The 21,214-nt window shown below is 36.1% G+C and overlaps 1 protein-coding gene across 1 annotated transcript in view; it reads right to left on the bottom strand.

The window, feature by feature from the left end:
- The window catches only part of IFNE (interferon epsilon), a 35,221-nt gene extending 25,665 nt beyond the window's left edge, over nucleotides 1–9,556 (bottom strand). Inside the window, exon 1 of the mRNA XM_050761148.1 lies at nucleotides 246–9,556. Within this exon, the coding sequence (XP_050617105.1) occupies nucleotides 4,155–4,736 (582 nt within the window). The 5' untranslated portion in view covers nucleotides 4,737–9,556 and the 3' untranslated portion in view covers nucleotides 246–4,154. The remainder of the gene's footprint in view (nucleotides 1–245) is intronic.
- Between the last annotated feature and the right edge of the window lie 11,658 nt (nucleotides 9,557–21,214).

Genomic DNA, 21,214 nt, shown 5'->3' with positions numbered 1-21,214 from the left:
AGCCAATAACAGGAGGCTGGGGAATGTGGTCTGAAGCTGGGATGACTCTTCGCAGGTGGAGTAAGGGGCCTTCACACTCCCACATAGACCAGTTGTTGAATACAAGCAGACCCTAGGGAGGAGTAGAAAACTTGGGTTAAATGACTTTAGCCAAAGGCAATTCCATGAATGGCCCCCAAATCTATTTACCAAACATTTATACTTCTCTAAAGAGGAGATTACTGGATAAGTTTGCCATTTTTCACCTTGGAATGAATCCTCTGTCCTCCAGAGGTTTGATTTTGTGTCCACAACACATTCTTTGTCCAATCAGCATTGCTATGGTTGAAGTTTTGATTTCACTCAACCACATGGTATGAGGACCAGAAATCCTTACAGAAAACAAAACAAAACAAAACTTCTTTTAGTCCATTTTCCTTAAAAGGCAGTTATTGTCATTGGGTGCACCTGGGATATAACAGTTGCTACATATAGCTTCTTTAAGAAGGAAAATGTCTGATTTGCTGCTGTGAAAAGGCAGTGATAGAAAAAAAAAAATCTTCATCAACTAACTCCTATATAGGGTGCTCACTTTTTCCAGATGTCATAAGAAATATGAGATCAGTAGCCTTAAAAAAAACTATGCCTTCATCTCTTAAAAACCTACCAAGGCCATCAAGAAGTAGGGGTATGGCTTACCACGTGTAATCATAGGACCAGCAGCAACACCATCATGTGAAAACTGTTAGAAATGTAATTACTCAGGCCACACCACAGACCTATTGAATCAGAAACAGTGGGATGGGACCATGCAATCAGGGGTTTAACAAATCCTCCAGGTGATTCTGATTCATGTTAGAGTGGGGCTTAACTTATAGCAGGTGCCCTTTACAAGAGTTCTTTTTATTTTTTAAAATAGAGATGGTATCTCACCATGTTGCTTAGGCCGGTCTCACACTCCTGGGTTCAAGCAATCTGCCTGCCTTGGCCTCCCAAGGTGCTGGGATTATAGGCATGAGCCACTGTACCCAGCCTGTTCTTTTTTTAAATTTCAAAAATATAATAATTTTATTTTTTCCTGATTCTAAAAGGAATCCTTATTCATGGGAGAAATATTTAATCCAAAAAGTGTAAGTGAAGTACTATGAACATTTTCATGCATTTCTTTTCATATACTTTTCATGAATATTTTATTTGTAGAAAATATGATGATGCTGTTATTATTTTGTAACCTGCTTTTGGATTTAATGATTTGCTTAGCTCAATACATATAGATGTAACAAAAATATAACTCAGCCTGCAAGTATTAATGAACCTACCCATACTCCAAGCCTTTCCATGTGCTACTAAGCCAGGAGTCAAATCTTTTAATACGTTTCTCCTTCCCAGTATTCCCAAGTTTAGAACTCTGGTTTTGGAGTTTTAAAAGGGCAGACATATTTAAAAGTAACAATTTTTTATTTTGTGCTAGGCATTGAGGTGATTATACAAACAGGATATCAACTTCATAAACCTACATGTTTGGGAAAACATTAGGATATAAAGTATTAGTTTAAACGTCTAAATATGAGTATTATTTGCTAAATGTCTCCATTTGACAGTTCCTTCATTCTGTTCTCAGTTCTTAAGAAAGCAATGTCAAGAGAAAGGGAAATACCTTTTCTTTAATTCAAGACTGCAGAGACCATTGTGAACTTGAATAAAGAAAGCTAGGAGAAAATTATTATTACTGTTATTATTATTTTGCAGTGACGTTGCACAATGTTATTCAGGTTTGAGTTGTCAAGAACACAGTGCAGGCTTTTGAGTCAGGCTGACTTGGGGTAAGATCTTTGCTCTGGTATCTGCAAGCTCTGTGGCTTGCTACATTACTTTGAGCATTTTACTTCACCTTTACAGTCTTGTTCTCACTTGAGAAAAAATAATAATAACAGAAAGCATTTTGTGAGGTCAATTTGAAAATTGGATAATGTGTTAAATGAAGGATTTGGTTCTACAAACTTCCTGGTTTCAAGAACAACAAAAAAATTTTACAGACCCTGAGAAGAAAAGTAACTTGTATTTGCAGTCCAGTATGGTATTTCTCCTTCCTCCACTTCACTACCTTTGTGTGAACTTGAGGGTAAACAGATCAATCCCTGGCCGCAATGTGAAGTCAGCAAAGACTTGCTTCTGATTGCCAGCCTCTGCTTCCTTACCCCTCTTCACTATTGCAGGTGACTTCTCACTTTCAGGATCCTATTCGGTTCCTAATCTTCCCTTTCAAACCAAGTCTAAAGTACCAGCCATTACTCACTTGCACTAATTAAACTGGAGTATGCTTTGTTCTTCACTGAGTTTTTACATTTACCACTGACTTTTACCTCCAATTATGCAATGAATCTGATGTAGAACATGATATATGGTAGTAGAACTAGCATCAGAGTTTTGGGCCATGGCTCTGCTGCTTACAGTGGACAAAAGTGGGATAGCCACCAAGCCTCAATGAACTTTAGTTTCTCTGCCCCCACATTGTTCCGTGGTGACTTCTGGGAGTTCCTGGCTAGACGAGCTGGAATCCCTCCATCACTGGCGTCTCCCAGGAGCAGGAACTCTCCCCCTTGGCACGGGTGTGCTTCTCTCCAGCCCTCCTCCAGGCAGACATCCCAACCAGGGGCAGGCTAACTCAGTCCTGTTCCTTTTGACCTTCACCAGCCAGACTCCCTCATGCATATTTCTGATAACTGTGACTTGTTACATACATTTTAAATTATTATCTTAATTTGTAATATTCACACGATTTAATATAAAAAATTTTAAAGGAGCTGTAAAATCTCTCCCATCCTAATCTTCTTCTTCAGTCTTCCTTCTTCCTCTAAATACAGGTAATCATTGTAATTTATTTCTTATTCTTTATTTACATACAGTAAGGACAAACATAAATTTTATTTAACATTTTCACCCCAAATGTAGCATTCTATTTACACTGCTCTGTATCTCACCTATTTTCAACTTTTTCAAAAAGAAATATCCTCTCATTTGTTTCTCCAGCTGAATAGTGTTCCTTTATATGAATATGCCTCAACTGTCTCTAATTAGGAAAATCGAGATGGTTTCTTGTCTTTTGGTATTACTAATAGTACTGCAGAGAATAATGTTGTTTGTAAGTTATATCACACATGGGCAAGTTTTGGGTTTTTTTCTTTTTTTTTTTTTTTTTTTTTTTTTTTGAGATAGTCTCACTCTGTCACCCAGGCTGGAGTGCAGTGGCATGATCGCAGCTCACTGCAACCTGCGCCTCCCAGGTAGCTGGGATTACAGGTGCCCACCACCATGCCTCGCTAATTTTTGTATTTTTGGTAGAGACGGGGTTTCACCATATTGGCCAGGCTGATCTCGAACTCCTGACCTTGTGATCCACCCTCCTTGGCCTCCCAAAGTGTTGGGATTACAGGCATGAGCCACCACACCCGGCCATAGGCAAGTATTTTTATAGGACACATTTCCAGGCCTAGAATTTATAGATGAAAGTTTACATGCATCTATAATTTTGATAGATATCACCAAATTGCCTCCATAGTGATTGTACTATAAATGGCATGCATGCTATTTAATTTGTATTTTTATTATCATGAGTGAGATTGAACCTCTTTTAATGTCTTTTTTTTCTCTACAAACTGCTCATGTCCTTTCACCATATTTCTATTGTGTCTCCTGTAATGTAAATATTCACTGTGTAATAGTATTTTCAAATCTTATACTGCAAATTATTCCCAGTATTTCCCATTGTCTCTAGCAATTTCTGGCAAATAAGCCAATCATTGCATGGAGTTCTATGTTAAAGAAAGTATTTTTACATTAGTGGCATATTTCATTGTATCTACCCAGCCAGCCTGCATGAAAATACACACATTTGAAGAATCAACCATATTAATGAATTTATTTTGACTTATAAACAATTTAAAATGGATAGAATATATAAAGCCACATTACAAAATAAAAACAATTGTGGTCAATATGCACAATCTTAAAACACAGATAAATATATATATACAAAATCAAAACAGTGTGATTGTACTATAAATTGTATTACTATTCTATGAAGAACAGAAATAATCATGTTTGGAGAAGTCCTCTAGTTCCTCCACCTACCTTGGGCTTCTACAACTCTGTAGTAAGCTCTTGTTTCATGTCGTTCAAGGGTCTGTTCCTTGTTTGCTCAGCTTTTCTGTGAGACTGAACACAAAGAAAAGACATCGGTTGATTTCTACTTGGACAATGGCCCAGGCACAGCTGCTGTAGTCCTGGTTTTCCAGGTAATCATGGATCCTTCGGAAGTACATTTTAACTTGTAATCTAAGGTTATCACTACCCAAAGTACCACTTAGCTTCTCTGCTTCCAGTCCCATGAGTGCTTCTAGGTATTCTAGCTGTTGATGAAGTTGAATTAGGAATTTCTCCATGTGATTTTCCTCCCAACCATCCAGAGAAATATTTGCCCTGAAGAGGCTGAAGATCTGCTGAAGCATCTCATGGAGAATGGCCAGAGTATGTCCTTTTTGGTACTGCTGAGGACTCAAAGACTTCTGAGGAAGCAGAAAGTTTTTCCTGTGTGGTAGACACAGGTGAATTGATGAGGTTTGCAACTTATTCAAGAGTTTTAAACTTTCTTGATTCACTCTTTTTTGCTGGAAGAGAATCAGTTTCAAATCTAGAGAGAAGACAGTGGTAGAGGCCAGCAGCACCAACATAATTTCAAAGAAGTGCTTGATAATCATGGTGAAGGTCAAATATGCTACTTATCTAAGCATAGACTTAGGGAAATTCCAACTCTAGTGAATGAATGTTTGCCTTTTGTGCATCTCAGATTATTTTGGAGAGTGTTCTCTTTTGTTGGTTTTGTTTTCTAATGTCATTTCTGCAAGTTTACACATTAGATCTTCGGGTTCCCTTTTCATGGTGCTCAGAGTACATTTTCTCCATTTCCCTATTGTGTTGGCTATTTTGAGGAAGTAACCAAAATAACTTATTCATTGTATGCTTTCCTCGAGGCAATTACAGACTAGTCAGCCAATATAATCTTTTATTATTCTATTCATTATATACAAAGTTTCACTGAACACAATGTGCTCTCTAAATATTTAGTCAAGCTTATTAAAGTTCTTTTATTGAGATTAAGTTTTTTTCAGTAATAGTCTTTCATGGAGTAAAACTTATCAAAGGCTTAGCAGCACTTATAAGGAATTCAGAGGCAAAACTTAAAATACCTACAAACGACTAAATTTAAAACCTCAACTAGAACTGTAAATTTTCACAAATGCTTGAGCAAATTAACTTTAAAACATACATCAGCAATCTTAAATTATTTTATATCTTATCCTATCAGTTTAATATCTAAGATTCTAGCCTATAGAAGCAATGTGAAAAAAATAGCAAAGAATGTTGTTATAATATTATTGCAATGGCAGAATATTAGAAACAACCTATAGGTTCAACAACAGGCAAATGATTACATATATGTTGGTACATCCATATAATTAAATGATATGTATCCATTATAGATGATAAAATTATATGTGAAGAGAGACTGGGGGCATTTGGTTAGTGTATATTCCCTAGAATAGTGATAACTCTGGTAAACTAATGTGAACATCTCTACATTAACAATGTCCTCTGAATTACAAATACCCATATTCTAAGTTCCTCTTGAATAAGCCCCCAATCTACCTTTCCAGTCTTATCCCACTGTTGCTCTAAGTATAGTGTGAGGGAATCTGAACTCCAGAAAAAGTGATTTAGTATTCCCTTAATACAGCTAGCGTTTTTGTGTGTGTGTGTGTGTGTTTATTGATGATGCGTTCTCTGAAACATCACCTGTTGCTTCCTTTACCTCAAGAACCTCTCTGTGCAAGGACTAAAGACTACTTGTCCTTTAAGGCCCAGATCTCCCCCAAGGAGCCATAATCTTCTGGATCCCCGCAACACTTTGTACCTACCTTATTTAAGACACCTTTCCTGTTCTCTCTTATATTTGACTATGAATTTACATGATTAAAGGTCTCTTCAGAGTGTGAAATAAACACTGATAACTGATTTCTTTACTGTCTATACAACTATAGTAGTTGCTTTGTAAATATGTGTTGACTTGGAATAAATTAATATGTTCTACACAAAGTAATACAAGATGTCGAAGCTTATCTTTAATCATTTTTCTGCAGGCAGCTGGGTGAATCCCTAAATGTCGAAAACAGGCACTCTGTAAACATGTATGGTCTCGTTATATACCAGCTCAGCTGTATGTCTGGTCACTTACTCTAGTATTAATAAGTTGAAGTAAACTGAGTCAGCATGCTCCACAGAGGGGTCTTTTCCCTCTCTATCTGAGAGAGAGGGGAGAGAGAGAGACAGAGACAGAGAGAAAAGACCCATGATAATATATAATATACAAAAGGAATAACACTTGTTTCATAACATCATGCTTTACCTGGACAGTAGAATTTTGACTAGTCTCGAAAAATCTTTAAATATTTTATGCTGAGCTTCAGGAAAACAATATAAAAATAAATTAAGGATATCAGGCGTGGCTCTGTCTAATAACAAGCTCTGATCTATAATTAAGGCTTTCTCATCATTTTCATTCAATTGACAAAAATGATCTAAATGTTGTTTAATTTACAAATGATCAGGGATTTTCCAGATGCCTTTCTGTTACTGATTTCGTATTTGAATCGTTGTGGTCAAAGAATGTAGTTTAAACTTATTGAGATTTATTTTATGGCTCAGAATATGGTTTATCTTGATGACAGTTCCTTGTGAACTTGAAATAATAATGTTCTACTTTTGTTGGTTGGACTGTTTTATAAATGTCAATTAGGTTAAGCTGGTTGAAAGTGTTTGAAATTTTCTATATCCTTTCTGACAGTCTATTTGTTCTATCAACTATCAAGAGAGAATCGAAATCCCTAGTATAGTTTTAGATTTGCCTATCTCCCATTTAAGTTCTATCAGTTTTTCCCTTATTTCTTTTAGAACTTTAGTATTAGGTGCACCATATTTAGGATTACTATGTCCTCTTGATGTATTGACCCCTTGATTTTAAAATGTCCCTCTGTATCCTTTGCATTATTCCTTACTCCTAAATCAACTTTCTCTGGTAACCATTTATGTTTTTTCAATTAGTGTTAGCATATCTTTTTTGCATCTTTTAATTTTTTAACTTATTCATGTTATATTTAAAGTGAGTTTCTTTTACAGAGCATATAGTTGGACCTTGTATTTTATTCTGTCTGACAATCTTTGCTTTATTAGAGTGTTTAGGTCATTAAACTTAATGTAATTGTCAGTATGGCTCGGTTTATATCTACCACTTTATTATTTGTTTTCTAACTGTCCATATGTTCTTTTTTCACTTTTAAGCTTTTCCTTCCTTCTTCTGGATTGAATTTTTTGTTGTTTTCTACTGCCCATTTTATCTCCATTATTGGCTTGTTGGTAATACCACTTTGTTTTCCTTTTTGTTTTCACACAAGTTTCTCTAGGATTAAAAATATACATCTTTATTTAACATATTACAGTTTACCTTCAAATAATATTACAACCCACTGAAAGTACAGTGTAGGGATATAACAGTATACTTCTATTTCCTCTCTCTCATTCTTTACACTACTTTCATTAATACTTCTTATATCACACATCCCCTGGAAATAAACTCTCTTGGCTTTTGTCTGTCTCAAAAAGTATCGTGTCTTCTTTTTGAAATATATATTTGCTGTGTATAGAATTCTAAGTTGATTTTTTCTTTACTGTAAACATGTTGCTCTACTCTATTCTGGTTTGCATAATTTCTGAAGAGAAAACTGTGGTCATTCTTAATTTTATTCCTGTGTGCATAATGTTTCTTCTTTTTCTTTGGCAGCTTTTAAGATTTACTATCACTATTTTCTGGCAATTTGATAATAATGTGCTTTGGTGTGATTTTATTCTTGTCTCTTTTACAAGGATTTTTTTGAGCTTTGTGAATCCATGATTTTATCATTTTCATCAAATTTGAAAAAGTTTAAGACTTTATTTCTTTTAACATTTTTCTTTTTTCATTCCCTCCCTCCTAATCTCTTTTGGGACTACATCTCTAGATGTGTTTGACTGTTTAATATTATCACACAGTTCCCTGAAGCTTTGCTCATTTACTTTTTAGTCTTTTCCTCTGTCTTATTTTAAATAGTTTCTGTGTCTGCCTTCAAGCTTATTAGTATTTCCTTTAGAAGTTTCTTGTCTATAGTTAATCCCATCCAGTATATTTATCACTTCAGATATTATACTTTCATTTGTAGAAGTCAAATTTGTTTCTTTTTCATATCTACATTTCTTTCCTCATCACATTCATCTTTTCCTCTACATTCTTGAGCATATGGGGTATATTTATAGTAGGCGTTTTATCTCCTTTTCTGATAATTCTATCATTTGTGTCATTTCTGGGTCTGCTGTTGTCAGTTATATTTCTACTCTTCATGGGTCCTATTTTCCTATGTCTTTTGCATGTTTGGTCACTTTTGAGTGGATTCTGAGCATTGTAAATTTTACTTTAATGGGAGCTGAATTTGTTAAGTCCTTTACATATAGTTGAACTTTGTTTTAGGGTATAGTTGAGTTACTTGGAATTTGATTCCTCTGATACTTTCTTTGTTAGCATGAGTGAAGCATACTTTATAATCTAGGGCAATGTCTTTGTAACCAAGAATACAGTCTTTTGAGGACTCTACTTAATGCTCTCTGAATTTGGAGATGTTTGCCCTCTGGCTGCTGGAAACATGAAATATTCCTAGCCCTGTGTTAGCACTGGGGACAGCCTTTGCTGCCTGCTCCTTTCTGGGTGTTTTTTTCCTCATCTTGGGTAACTCTTTTACATACATGCACAAACCACACATTAGCTAAAGACTCCTGAAGACATTTTTACAGATCTCTGTAGCTCTCATTCATTCTCCCCCAATTTCCCTCTGTGCAGCAGTATCTTCTCCAATATTTTGCTGTCTCCCTGAACTCCAAACTATGACATATCAACTCCGTGAGAATACTGGTCTGTTGGAGTTTCCTCCTCTTTGTGCTGCAGCCTATCAATTTTCTACCCAGCGTTAAGCTGGAGCAATGGTAGGGTTGATTGTATTTCTTTCCTTTCTCTCAAGGATCATTATCTTATGCTACCTGTTATCCCATGTCTAAAAACTGTTTTTCATATATTTTACTCAGTATTCTAGTTGTTTAAAGTGAGATGATAAATTTTGGTGTCCCTCATGACTAGAAGTGGAGGTTCTCTCATCATAAATAATCTAAAGTGGGAGTTGGCAAACTATAGCCTATGGACCCAATCTGGCCTACCACCTGCTTTTGTAAATAAAGTTTTATTAGAACACAATGATGCTCATTTGTTTATACAGTGTATATGGCACTTTCATGCTACAATAGCAAGGCTGAATAGTTGTGATAGGAACCACATGGTCTACAAAACCTAAAATATTTACTATCTGGTCCTTTACAGAAAGGTTTGCTGAACCCTGATATAAAATATTAAAAACAAAATATAATTGTATTCAAAGTCTAGAAATTTTGAAAATATTTTCACAAAAAATATAATCTTAAAGTAAATGTTAAAAATATTACATATTTTATATTTTCAAAAAAATGAAATTTTATACAATATCTATCAAAATTAAAAAACAACATGCATAGTATAATTAATAAATATCAAATTTAAACTGACAGTATTTAATAAAGCACATAATCTTTTAATTAAAAACTTATTAAACATTAAAAATGTTTATAAAAGTAAAATTACATGCAATTCTATCTTTCAAGGTTCACATGGATGCCAATGTTAAAAAAAAGTATCACACTTCCAGCATATGTCTAGACCAACATAAATTCAGATTTAAGAGTAAAATAAATTGATATTGAGAAATATTTTCCTGCCTCCATGTGCAACTATTGCCAATACCCATCTTAATTTATGAGTCCCTCCTGAATCACTAATTGTTACATAAAGACAAGCAAGAGAATGGACACTGGGTACTATTAAGACATGGTATTTCATTTTGTAAGAATCTATTGCATTCATGCTATCCTTGAGGAAGGGTTTACTAGGCAATTAATGTGTCTTTTCTCTTTCCTCTGTAGCTCAAATCCCCTACATTCCAAGGCAATGTCTCCTTCATGGCATCAGGCACAGTCACTTTTTCGTAGGGAACTGAAAGCAAGAGATGTGGAGAAATGTTCCCCTGGGAACCGAACGGAATTACTAATGAGTATGTATATTTAGAGTTATTGGGCCATATGTGAGCACTGAGCACCGGATCCTAAGTGATGTGGGTACTAGATGTTTTTTAAAAATGTGTGTGTCTATGCATGTGTGTGTATGTGCACTTCTATGTGTGCATACACATATGTTGTACAGATTGAATCATGTCTGATATTCAGGGGTCTCAAAAGGGCAAGACCTAGAGTAGAGCACAGGTCACTCTTGTCCAAATCTAAGGATGGTATTAAGGAAATTCACTGTATGCTTACACTGCTTGTAGAAAAACAATGAAAAAGTGCCATGATGATGAAAAAAGGGCTAAATCTTAAGTACCAGTGAGTATGACGAAGCCTCTGAAACAAATTAAACAAATGACTGGTAGTTCATCTTTAGCTAGAATGGGCTTTTAAATGACTTTTAAACTTATTACATAAGTATCAAGTTTTATTTATTCACTTGTCTCCATACATTATTTATCATTACTGTCAATCTAAAAAATGTAATTAAAATTGTGATACCCTCTGTTTAAAATACACAAAAATAGTTCCAGTTAGTAAAGAAGGTATTTTAAATTCAACCAAAGGATGGCAGCATAATATCAATTACTTAGAACCTGGGACAAACTTCGCTGTTGGTAAGATAACACAAATCAATGGTATCTAGTGGTCTAAGTAATAATGTATGTTCAGCAATACATTACTCAGACCAGGTGTATTGTTCCCATAACACGTTAGATCACTAATCTGTCTAACCCATATTAAGATACTTGCTGGTTGGTATTGTTATATTTCCCTTTTTTGCCTTGACCACACTAATGAATGGACATTCCTTGCTTTCTGGCCTTCCACCACCTCCTCTCCCTTTCTGGGGGTGGGGGAGTCTGTAAACATATTCTGACTTCTCTGCCCACTCTGGGATCATGTGCTCTGGCCAGACTCCCCAGTGTGCCACACACAGGGTGCCACATCTAGCAAAATCCCAAGCTACTCAGTGCCTCCCTTTGCTCTGGCCTCAGTTATTATTTCAGACATGGTTATTTTTTCCAATGATATCGACACAGCTGTACTCCATTTTCTGAGCACAAACTTTCAAATATTTGACCATATTAATTTATCTATCATAGAATTCTGGAGCTGAAATTCATCTTAAATTGATATCTAATCTCTGCTTCCCTTTCCCTTTTTGAAAAGTTCAGTCCTAAAGCCAATAGATGGGCAGAACAATGTAAGCATTTTGCTGGAAAGGGCAGGAAGCCACACTGCTGGAGCTCAGACAGGCGAAGGTGACTGTTTATGTGGAGAGAGATAACCTGGCGTGGGTGTCACAGCCTGAGAGTAATTAGAACATGCGTGGAGCGGGGTTGCTGTGGGAGTCATAACCTGAGTGGAGTGAGGAGAAACATTCTATAAAACAATTGCCTTTTAATTGTTCAAGGTCATGAAAGTCAAGAAAGACCCAGCAACTGCTCCAGACTAGAAGAGACTAAAGAATATAGCAACTGAATGCATAGCATGATTCTGAATGGGATCCATTTGCTATTAAGAATATTATAGGGGCCAAGCACAGTGGCTCACACCTGTAATCCCAACACTTTTGGAGGCTGAGGTGGGTGTATCATCTGAGGTCAGCAGTTTGAGACCAGTCTGGCCAACATGGTGTAACCCCATCTCTACCAAAAATACAAAAATTAGCCAGGCGTGTGGTGGGTGCCTGTAATCCCAGCTACTTGGGAGGCTGAGGCAGGAGAATTGCTTGAACCTGGGAGGCGGAGATTACCCATAAACTGAGATTACGCCACTGCACTCCAGCCTGGGTGACAGAACAAGAATCCATCTCAAAAAAAAAAAAAAAAAATATATATATATATATAAATTATTGGGACAACTGGACTACAAATCTAAATATGAAGACTGAGTATTATATGGTGCTAACGTTAACAATGTTAATTTCTGAATTTTGTTGTAATTATGCAGGGAAAATATCTCTGTTGGTAGGAAACACACATTAAAGTATTCGACAGTATTTGTGCATCAGCTTGGCAACTTAAATTATTTCAAAAACAAGATTCTCTCTCCTATAGTTTCAACTTTTGTGATTATTTCAAAGGATAAAAAGTGTGTGTGTATTTTTTAACTAAATAATCCACATTTGAGACGTGATGACTGAGGTCTAACAGAGCAGAATAGCCTTCTTTTTGTACACTATCATCAACTATACTGTTCTCCCCTTCCCTCTTCATAATTTAGGCCAAGAATGGCAAAAGCACAGTAGAAAGAAAAAGACCACCACTTCTCATGAAAATTGTGTACCATGATACTCAGCACATGGGTTTTTAATGGGCGACAGAATAGGTTTAAACCCCAACTCTACTACTTAATTGCTGTGTGGTTTTTGGCAAGCTATTAACTTCTCTGTGTCTCAGTTTCATCAATGTTAAGACAAGTATAATAATGGTGTCTCTTGGAGTTGTTGTGAAATCTAATTGAGATAATCCACTAATATATTTAGTATAGTGCATGGCATGTGATCCATGCACAATAAATGTTATTATTATTTCTGTTATTATTAAAATGTAACACTATTATTAAAGTAATATCATTTATGTTAAAATATTATTAATAGATAATGGCACTCTGTTCCATCAAGCTCTAGGTAAGTACTTTCAAAATGCTCTGAGGGCAGCCCCTATTAATCAGTCACAGCTGGAAATAAGATGAAGCCCATTTTCTGTTAACTGCTTTTTCAACAAATGTCAATTAATCCAAAGAAAGAAGAACCAAGTGTGTGCATACTCTAGAGGCACTTAGATGACATGTATTGGTCCTCATGTTATTAATTCATTCAAAAATGTTTATTGATTGCTTATTGTGGTCCTAGCATTGCTCCAGGCTCTGTTAAGTTAAACAGAGATAAAGATCCCTGGAATGGAGTTTAATTGGATTAGGTAGGGTAAAGGGGGAGAAATAGTAAAGTATAAGCAAATGATATAGCAAGCAGTCCCCAACCTTTTTGGCACCAGGAACCTGTTTTGTGGAAGATAATTTTTTCCACGGACCAGGGTTGGGGAATGGTTTCGGGATGATTCAAGCACATCACATTTATTGTGTACTTTATTTCTATTACTACTATATTGTAATGTATACTAAAAATAATTATACAACTCACCATAATGTAGAACCAGTGGGAGGCCTGAACTTGTTTTCCTGCAACTAACTATGGTTTCTCATCTGGAGGGAAACTATATTTCCTATCTGGAGGTGATGGGAGACAGTAACAGATCATCAGGCACTAGATTCTCACTAGGAGCATGCAACCTAGATCCCTCCTATGCCTAGTTCACAATAGGGTTCACACTCCTATGAGAATCTAATGCTGCCACTGATCTGACAGGAGGCAGAGCTCAAGAGGTAATGTGCGCAATAGGGAGTTGCTATAAATACAGATGAAGCTTTGCTCACTCACCTGCCGCTCACCTACTGCTGTGCAGCCCTGGTTGCTAACAGTCTGTGGAGCAGTACTGGACTGTGGCCTGGGGATTGAGGACCCCGTGTTATAGCATACTATAATGCAGATGTATACTAGAGTAAAATCAATTAGGAGCATCTCTTTTTTTCTAAAGTTATTGACCTTCTGTATACAGAATGAGACAAACAGATAGCTCAAGATCAGTCCCCAAGAAACAGGAGTAGAAGAGGAGACCAAAAAGTGAAATAAACAGTGTCTAGGCTAGGCACAGTAGCTCACACCTGTAATCCCAGCACTTTAGGAGGCTGAGGTGGGTGATCACCTGACATCAGGAGTTCGAGACCCGCCTGGCCAACATGGGGAAACCCTGTCTCTACTAAAAATACAAAAATTAGTCAGGCATGGTGGTGGGCACCTGTAATCACAGCTACTCGGGAGGCTGAGGCAAGAGAATCGCTTGAACCCAGGAGTCAGAAGTTGCAGTGAGCCAAGATTGCGCCATCACACTCCAACCTGGGGGACAAGAGCAAGACTTCATCTTAAAAAAAAAAAAAAAAAAAAAAATTGACAGTGTCTAGATCAGTAGAAGGAAAACCAGTTTTCAAGAACAAAGGATTGTCTAACAGTGTCACACACCACTAAGTGGGCAAGAAAAGTAAGTACTTGAAAACATAAGTTGAAGTTAATTACATGGACATTATCAGTGACTTTGGCAAACAGAACTTTCAATGGAGTATTAAGGGTGGAAGTCAGATTTCAATTCTTATAAGAGGAAATGGAAATAAACAACAAAACAATATAGGCTATGCCCACAAAAAGTTGATCACTACATCAAAGAGAAAAAATAAGTGAAGATAGGAGTGGGAAGTTCAGTCTTGGAAAGTTTTGTTTTTTGTTTTGTTTTTAAAAGTGAGAAATACTCTCTATTGATTAGAAGAAACCAGTAGAGAGTGGAAGAAATGGAACCAGAGCCTCATCTTGGGCTTGGTCTATAACAGGAAGAAGAAAAGAATAGGATCAACACAGGTTTGAGTGCAGGTTTGGAAGAGGAAGCTGAGTGTTTCATTCTGGTGGTTTCTATTTATTTTATTGGTGAAGTGGAAGACTAGAGCACCTGATGGACCATCTATGAGATTAACATGTTCCCAGGTATGTTCTATTTTCTTTGCTTTGAAACCTGTCTTGTCTCCCAATTCAACTCCTCTTCACCCAGCTGACATGCTCTTATACATGCACTTATAGCTCCATTCATAGCTATCATTATAGTCTATAAGATTTGTGACCATTTGATTAATTTCTCTCTCTCCCTTCAGAGGGTCCTATCCATTTCTGTATTTTGCTTACAGTGCAACCACACAGTGTAGCACACTACATTCCAGCCCAAAATACAGTAGGCACCCAATAAATATTCAATAAATATTGAATGAATAAATGAACTTATTCAATAGAGGAGAAAGAAGTGTTCTAAACTTGAAGGGAGGGGGCAAAATTTATGGTTGTGATAGCAAGAATGTGAGTGAGAGTTGACAAAGATCGGAGAGCAATATTGAGTATCAGCTTACATAGACTGGTGAACTAAATTGATAGAGGCACCAATTTGCCTTGATTTAAATAAGCAGAGGAGGTTCACACTCCATCCATAGTTGAGACTTTGGCAGGTGAGAGTCAACTGAATGACAATAAAACAAAGGATTCTAGGATATTGGTAAGAGAGCTGTAGAAGTATTAGACCCCACAATCTACAACACGTAAGTTTGAATTGTACATAAATGATCACATTCAGGGGCAACGTAGTCCTCCCCAAACCCTCTGCTCATGTTTAAGTCTTAATATTAGTCTTTAGTCTTAACACTTTACACACAATGTAATATTTAATACACAAGTGTTAGATGTACAGTGTCACTTGTGTGACCACTCAAATGGTGATATCAAAATAACAGCCATTACTTACTGAGTTTATATTATGTATAAGACACTTCTTGAAGAGCTTTATGTATTTGGTCCTCATCATCTAATTCTTTTCTTTCCCTCTTAATCCTCAGCAGGATTCTCTGGTAAAATATAGTAAAGAAACAGAGACTGTTAGCATAACAACACATCAAAGTTACAAGAAGTGGCCTAGCTATCAAGAGAAAAATTTATCCTATAGATGCTCCATTGTGAAAAAATTTAACAACCTAAGCTTTTTAAAGATAAATGTTAAAAGGTACATGAACACTCTAAAAAAGATGTAGGCAAGTATGATCATCATGATTCTGAGAATGTTTCATCACGTGTCCAAGAGTGAACTAAACACATGAGCAGAAAGTGGAGGAGAGGTTAAGACAGAGGGAAAATGGAGGGGAGGAGATGAGAGATATGAAACCCTGGACAACCATCTGAGATGGATCTCTGTGGACTGAAAAGCATCTCATTAAGAGAAGTTAAGAGATAGTTTGCGTGTTCTCTAACTCTAGTTGTGTTCACTATTGATTAACCATGAGATTGTTTTATTTCTGGGAGTAGACAACACACTCTTGGCTGTCCAAAATTATTTTATTGACACTTAATACTCTTACTATGTGCTAGGCATTTGTCTAAAGGAATCGCAAATATTATTAATAATTTATTTAATCCACAAAACTACCTTAAGAAGTACTATTATTATCCCCATTGCACAAATAAGGAAACTGAGCTACTGACATATTAAATCCAAATGTTTGTGCATTACTGAGAGCATAAATATTATTTCTAATCTTTATAATATTCTTGAGAGGCAGGTCTTATGATATAAGATCATTTTAAAAATGAAAATAAAAGAAATCTATAATTTAGAAAAGTTAACATTTCCAAACATAGTTGGGATTTCTACTTCTGGTCATGAGGGACTGACAGGGTCAAGAATTACCCTCCCTCTATAAACAATTTAAAAACTAGACAAAATATAGAAAACAACTATATTCGGTCATTGAAGAATAGCCAATCCAGGACTGCGATCCCTAAGAGATGGGAAACAAATGAGGCTTTTTGCTTGGGGGCAATTTTTAGACTGTATTGCAGGAAGGAGGACCCTTTCTAAGCAACCTCTCTGAGTTCAGGAGACAGAGATAAAGACTGAGGAAGCCAAAGCATCTAAAATTTGCAAGACAGAGTACCCAAAAGAAGTGAGCTACCCAGAGAAAGAGTTCTAGAATTTTTTCATAAGGGTCTCCTTGAGTCTTTGGTAAATGCTAATGTGTACATGCACTGGGTAAAGCCCCATGAGGCCCAGCAAGTACAGCCTCCAAAGAAAGAATAATTGCTGGGGAGCTTTAAGTCAAACAACTTAAGTGCACATTCAAGACTGAAAATTGTTCAAGTTCCCACCAGCCACAGGGCAAAAGACCCTAAAATGGCTAAAACTTAAATGTGGGGCTAAATTAACCCTAAAGTAAAGACTACTCCAGATCTGTCTTGAAAGAACATAAAAATAAGATTTTAAGAATCAAACTAATACATAATTACCATAGCTGCCTACCAAAACAAAATCCAACACTCTTTAAAGGAATACAACAAAATCCATCACATAAAAATATACAATCACAATAACTGGCATTCAATTAAAAAAACTACCAGACATAGGAAATAAGAATATATAACCTATAATCAGGAGAAAAATTAATTAATAGAAAATAAATGAGATGATAGAATTAGCAAAAATATTAAACTGCTATCATAAATTGGCTCCATGTATTCAAAGATATACAAGAAATCAAGTATAAAAATAAATGAAATCTTGAAACAAAGAAAAGTTCAAGATAAAAATATAATATCTGAAAAGGTCATTAGATAGCCAAATACAACAAACAAAGATAATCAATAGTAAATAGAATTAAAAGTCAGCTCCATGTGACTCTAAGGTATGATTGTTTTCTATGGTGCATTCCATTTTATGGTGCTCTGTAAAAAGCCACAACTAACAACAAAAGCACGCATGTCACCCAAACAGAGGGACCATGAGTAGAGGGACAAATGGCCATGACACAAGGAAAAGAACAGTTTTAGAATCAAAATAGACAGAGGCTCAAATTCTAGCTCTATAACTTGTCAACTAGGTAAACCTACATGAATCTTCAGAAACTTTGAGTTTATTCCTTCATCTGTTAAATCAACATAGAAAGGCCTACTTCATACAAAGCAATAATTGACACTACAGGTAAAAAAGTATTACCATGTTGCTTGGCATGTAGGCACATGAAACTTTTTCAATAGCTGATAGAGAAAAACCCTAAAATTCTAATGTATATTCAAGAAACTAAATAAATATTGCTGATTAGAAGGCCTGACCCAGGCTCAGGAAAAGTTACAGTACAGTGTGGTGTGGTGTGTGTGTGTAGGGGGGTGGTCCTGGGTGGGTCAGATGATATCAGTGAACATATTTTTCTCTGAATAGCATGCAAAGTCTTAATGAATACTGTTCTTCCTACCTAAAAAAGGCACCAGGCATTCTAGGTGGAAATCATCATAGAAAAGGATCTGCCAATATAATTTATGAAATACAGCAAGTCAACTTTACCTTGGAATTAATGCTCTGTTTTTCCCTTGAAACAAACAATGTACTGGAAGTGTCAGTGTTTTACACTAAGATAATACTGGCTCTGAAATCCAGGCTACCAAATGTACAGTGCTTGGGGAGAGAGTTAACTTTAGTAAGGCTCCATTTCTGCAAAAGAGGAATGCTGATAATTACCTTGCAGAGTAATTATAAGGATTAAAGAAGATAACATGTATAAATTGCCTAGTAAAGACATTAGTAATTTAATATTTATTTATTCCCTGCCCCTTTGAAGTCCTGTCCCAGCCCCCCAAATCATATTTATTTTATCTCTTGGTACCAGGAAATCCTCCTTTTGTGGGAACTGAACTAAGATTCCATGCCACTGACCCTCTGATGTCAACTTCTTCAGTTTAGACTTGTCACTTCTTCCTTTCCTGAAGAAATATTTGAGGGATTAAAAGAGACAAACACCAAAGAAGTCATTGTAACCTCACAGGGTTTTTGTCACATTTGGAATTCATTAATCTGAGTTTTGAGAAAGAACTCAGTTGACTTCACTCCTTGGTAGAGCAAAGAGAAAAATAAACCAGAAGACTACATAATATTAAAGAACTGGAACCTTTGCCCTTTGCCTTCTTAATTTGGCTTACATTTTTCAAGGCTCTAAGCAATTACCAAATGATGGAGTTGTCTAAAATCAATACTGCTTACTTTGTGTAACTACCAAAAATCAGATATGAAGACTGGTGCCTGACCTGGTCCAGAGATTAATGAGTTTGCTGAGCAACAAAGTCTAACTAACTGGTTACACATTTTTGTTGGCACAGTCAACAGCCAGGACCGAAAGGATGTGTGAAGGCTATGGTCTAAAATGGTTACAGGAAATACTGAGATTGGTGCAAATGGTATCAAAAGACCAGATGGGAGGCTGTCCAAATGACCTATAGAATGCTATGCCAGAAACCCAAGTTCATCTGAATGCCAGGTAAAAATATACTTGTGGGCTAAGATAAGAATTGCTGTCTCAAACAAGGTACTTTATAAATAAATCAACTAAAACTAAGGCAAGATATTGCTGCTTAAAAAAAAATCTTAATTAAAAGTGTAATATTAGATCTGTAAAGCTCATTATAAACACTAAAACTGGTGTGCCTGGGATACAAAGAGGGAAGAGTGTTAAACAGATGTATTTAAATACAATTTCAATTTTTTCTGGGCTTAATTACACTTAAATGTTGGACCAATTTATCTTCATGATTAACTTCCTGAGGGCACCCTAGCTTGACCCCATCTCTTGGTGTCAAACTTCACCTAGGAAGCTGGGAAACCCAATCTGAGCCACCTTTGGTCACATATAAACGCAAAATGAAAGAGGTCATTCTAAAGTCGTGAAACTGAGAGACTGCTGCTCAGAGTGGCTTCTCTTGAAATTCAACAGAAGATGGCTTGGAAGTGGTAACACACACTCAACAACAGGTAGCAATTGGGGCACAGGTGGAGCAGGCTGGAAAGATGTCAGTGTCTTTGATAAGCATTCTGTGTGGTAACAGTTCAACAGTTCTCCTGTTTGGGGCAGGAATAAAGGTTCTTAAAACCATCTTAACACACAGAAACAAATGTCCTCTTTGTCACTGAGTCTGTGCTGTAGATACAGTCAGGTCATATAATGAAACCATTCATTTGCCTTGGGAATATAAACTAAGCTTCTTCCTACTCATCTCATCCATTCTGAAGGTCAGGACAAGATTAAGTTCTCCCAAAATGAATCAACTCCTGGAGGTGCACTGATAATTTTCAAAATGGTTTAATTACTTCAGTTTCTGAGGCCCTCAGAATTGTTTTTTTTTTTTTCTTTCTGAACCATCAGCATACATATTTATGTAACAAACAGAAAAAAGCATTTAAAAAACAACAAATTCTATTATGGAAGGCAGAAAACAGACACTATGAAATAGTTGCCAGACAGCTATTATTTGGGATTGAGTGCCTAGATACCAAGTATTGTGGTACTTCGAGACTTTGAGGTTGCATCACATGGACTTTTAAGAGGGTGTAATTTTGAATCATAACTCCACATTATTTTGGCTTTCACATTACCATCCAGACAGTAAAAAACAGTGATTATTTTCCTCAATATAACACTGAACACTACAGTGTTTAAGTTTAGATTAGTAAAATTGAACTTTTCCATTTCTAATTAATGTCTATTTCTCATTAACATACCTGGTTATAACTAGAAAATCACACACTGATGTGAAAGGAAAATGTACATATGTGCATGGTACAGGAGAAGCGTGGTAGGAAGTCAAGGGCATTAAAAGAGAGGCAACAGGTACAGAGCATTTTATAATTTTTTGAGATATAAATGCAGACGCAAACACCTTCTTAGAATAAAAAAGCAGTGATACATTTTCTGAAAGTCTAAACAATTTTACATTAGACTTTACAATAGACTAATTTATCATTTTGTTTAATTATCAGGAGCTAAATCACTAAGATCATTGGTTCTCAGATTTAATGAAACAAATATTTTGCAAGTTGAAGCTAGGTGATTTACTGCTAAAATTAAATAAAAGCAGGCATTTTCCAATTCATACACAAGTTAATGTATACAGCTCTCTAAATTATAAGCATTTTCTTCCTCATAAATTTGTCTCAAGCCATTAGTGCAGGCAATTATTTATCTTGTCTTCTCAAGGTGGTATCTGATTTGCCTATAATATACAATTAAGGTTGTCATAGCAATACTTCATCGTGTTCTGGTAAAAGCAGCATGACTCTTAGACGTTCTTTCCCTTAAAGAAGTTAGAAGACAATAGACTAATACTATCGATCTATTGGCAGATGGGTAATTTCAAGCTGTGAAATAAAGAGAAAGACCAGGCATGCTTCCCCTGGGCCTCAAACAGAAATGAGGACACTGGATGTGGTCCGTGGAAATGTAGGGCATTGCATGCAAGGCAATGTGGATGTCGTTGGCTGTCTTT

The sequence above is a fragment of the Macaca thibetana genome, chromosome 15, assembly GCF_024542745.1.
Source record: "Macaca thibetana thibetana isolate TM-01 chromosome 15, ASM2454274v1, whole genome shotgun sequence".
In the NCBI taxonomy this organism is placed as follows: domain Eukaryota; kingdom Metazoa; phylum Chordata; class Mammalia; order Primates; family Cercopithecidae; genus Macaca; species Macaca thibetana.
The sequence above is the reverse complement of the archived record's forward strand: the minus strand, read 5'-3'. Positions and strand labels throughout refer to the sequence as shown.